Source organism: Chaetura pelagica, unplaced genomic scaffold (assembly GCF_000747805.2).
Source record: "Chaetura pelagica isolate M959 unplaced genomic scaffold, ChaPel_1.0 scaffold193, whole genome shotgun sequence".
NCBI lineage: Eukaryota > Metazoa > Chordata > Aves > Apodiformes > Apodidae > Chaetura > Chaetura pelagica.
The window spans coordinates 127,389-129,993 of record NW_009952562.1 but is presented as its reverse complement, the minus strand read 5'-3'; the positions used below and the strand labels follow the sequence as shown (position 1 = coordinate 129,993).

At 51.7% G+C, this 2,605-nt stretch overlaps 1 protein-coding gene across 1 annotated transcript in view; it reads left to right on the top strand.

Moving 5' to 3' along the window:
• ASL (argininosuccinate lyase) overlaps positions 1-2,605 on the top strand; it is a 10,287-nt gene that overhangs the window by 2,234 nt on the left and 5,448 nt on the right. Inside the window, exons 2-4 of the mRNA XM_009993302.1 lie at positions 1,075-1,269; positions 2,215-2,298; positions 2,560-2,603. Coding sequence (XP_009991604.1) covers positions 1,075-1,269; positions 2,215-2,298; positions 2,560-2,603 — 323 coding nt within the window. The remainder of the gene's footprint in view (positions 1-1,074; positions 1,270-2,214; positions 2,299-2,559; positions 2,604-2,605) is intronic.

Sequence of the window (2,605 nt, the reverse complement as noted above, 5' to 3'; positions counted from 1 at the left end):
CAGTGCCCACAGTGCCCACCAGCTGCAGGGCAGTGCCCACCGGCTACCAGAGCTCTGCCCACCAGCTACCAGGCTGCACCAGCCACTGCTCTCACCAGAGCCCTCTGGCTAATCTTTCAGTTTTGATTTCTTGGATTGCAAATGTATCTGTTGCAATGTTTCTGCTGACCTACCCCTTCCTCTGGTGGAACCCTGCAGCACTGAAGATGCACCAAGCTGTTCCTCATCCCAGCACTCAGCCTCTGGCCTTTAATTCAGCAGCCCCTGTGCCACATGCAGGCACCAGATGCACGATGAGGACCTCTAATACTTTTCTACTTCAGTTCTGGTTCCCTCCTCTGCCTTCCCACAGCTTTCTGACAAGGCTGCCTTAAAAATGCCAAAACAAACAAGCAAACAATAAATATCAAAACCATATAAAAATACCAAATGTCTTACCTCTGTAGGCTCCTCCCTGCTGTCCTCTCAGCACGTTGTTTCAGCAGGGATCAGCAGAGATGTGGAGACAGTCACTAGGGAAATAGTTTCTAGGGTTACTCAACAGTGCTTTGTCTGACTGATAAGGCCCTGGCACAGGTAAGTTTGCAGCTGTCCCACCACCTTCTTGCTGTCCATGGTAGTTAGAGTGCACAGCAGAAGAGACTGACAGGGGTGTTTCAAAAAACCAAGTAGATTACTATTCATTATCCACTCTGCAATGGTATTTAGGCCCTTCCGTGAAATGCTCCCCCATTTCTTTTTTGTGTCTGTTAGAGCTGGAGAGTTGCTTTTGAACTCTTGGATAAGTTGTGAGGTCTCTGCCTGAGTAAAATTCCTGTCCATCCCAGAGCAAGTTTGCCACAGATGGGGCTGCAGGGGTGTCCTGTCTGAGAAAGCAAAAGGCTTCTGGTCAAGTTCTCCACCTCTACAGCTACCTGCAAAAGGTCCTGAAATTCCAGGGCCTTTCTGGCCAGGGCTACCACACTAAAAGCAAAGCATGGCCTGGATATTGAACAAATAGATCCTTGCATGTTACATGCATAGGACCATAAATAAAGCTGTTAGGCCTCTAATTGGCTTCTTCTTCTCTCTCAGGGGAATAAACTCTGGGGAGGAAGGTTCAGTGGAAGCACAGATCCAGTCATGGAGATGCTCAATGCTTCCATTACCTATGATCAGAGACTGGCTGAAGTTGATATCCAGGGGAGCATGGCTTATGCCAAAGCCTTGGAGAAGTCTGGGATAATACCTAAAAGTGAGCTGGAGAAGATACTGAATGGTCTGGAAAAGGTATTTATTTCCTTCACAAAGTGTCATGTGTGCTGGAACAAATGGCTTCTTACCTGACAGCACCTGAAGCAGCCTCCTTGACTTGCAGCTCTAAAAAGCATCTTTAAATGTCCTCATATCCTGTTCCTTAGGGCCAGGCATGTGCTGCAGTGCTTTGTGAGAGGGAATGTCCTAAATCATGGACATGACAGGCCCAGGGATATCGGTGCTCTTGGAGACACTGAGCAGGGGAATGATGCTCAATTTGCCTCCCACTGAAGGCCCCCAAGCCCAGCAGGAGGCTGTGGAGCAGCTGCCAAGCCCCCAGAGACAGCTGAGGCCCTGCTGTGCCCTGTGCCAGTGCCCACGACAGACACCCTGGTGCCTCGGTGAGGTGTGCTCAGTGTCACCTGCCCCCCATCCCCTTCAGGCTGAACATGCACCAGGAATAGTTGCAGGATGAATTAGGAATCTTCCTTCCTGCTGGCACCTGGGATCCTGTTGGGCCTGGCTCCTCTAGCCATCAGGAGGCAAAGCACAGCATTGCACAGGGGTGAAGAGAAGCTGCAGCCAAGTGCTCTAAGAAACATCCCTTGTGGTTACTCACCCACCATGGACATTGGGGCCAGTACACAAGGTCTGCAGGGGAGCATCTCTGTGCAGAATGCTAAAGCAGCCCCTGACACTTCAGCTCACTTCCCCTTGCCATGCTTAGATCCTCCTAGAGCCACCACACTACAGGATCACCATGGTAGGGAGATGAACCCCAGCAAGTCCAGTGCAGAATCTCAGGACAGAGCAAACAGCCAGCCCTGCCTGAAGGGACAGGGATGCCAGAGCTCACATGAGACTTAGCCCTTCCATTCCCATTGGGATGGCAGAAGCTGGGATTTGCTGGGGACACTCAGCCCCAGGGACAGCTCAGAGACAGCAGTGCCTGACTGGTGTTTCTGCTGATGTTTGTAGATCTCTGAGGAATGGTCTAAAGGAGTCTTTGTGGTGACCCAAAGTGATGAGGACATCCACACTGCCAATGAACGCAGACTTAAGGTTTGGGTCCTCTACCCTCTTGCTCCTGTCCCTCTGGAGCCAGATCTGCCTGATGTTCATGCCCTGTGGCACTGAAACCCCAGGTGCACAGCCAAGTGTCTCCCAGACCCCTCCTGTGGAAGAGGCTCCATACAAGCCTAGAGCCCAGACCTGCCCTGCCCAAAAGGGACCCCATGGTTACTCCCCAGGTCCTAGAGCTGAGGGCCTGGTGGGCAGATCAGCTTCTGGGGACACTGACAGGAGTCCTCCTCTTGTCCTCAGGAGCTGATTGGAGACATAGCTGGAAAGCTGCACACTGGGAGAAGCA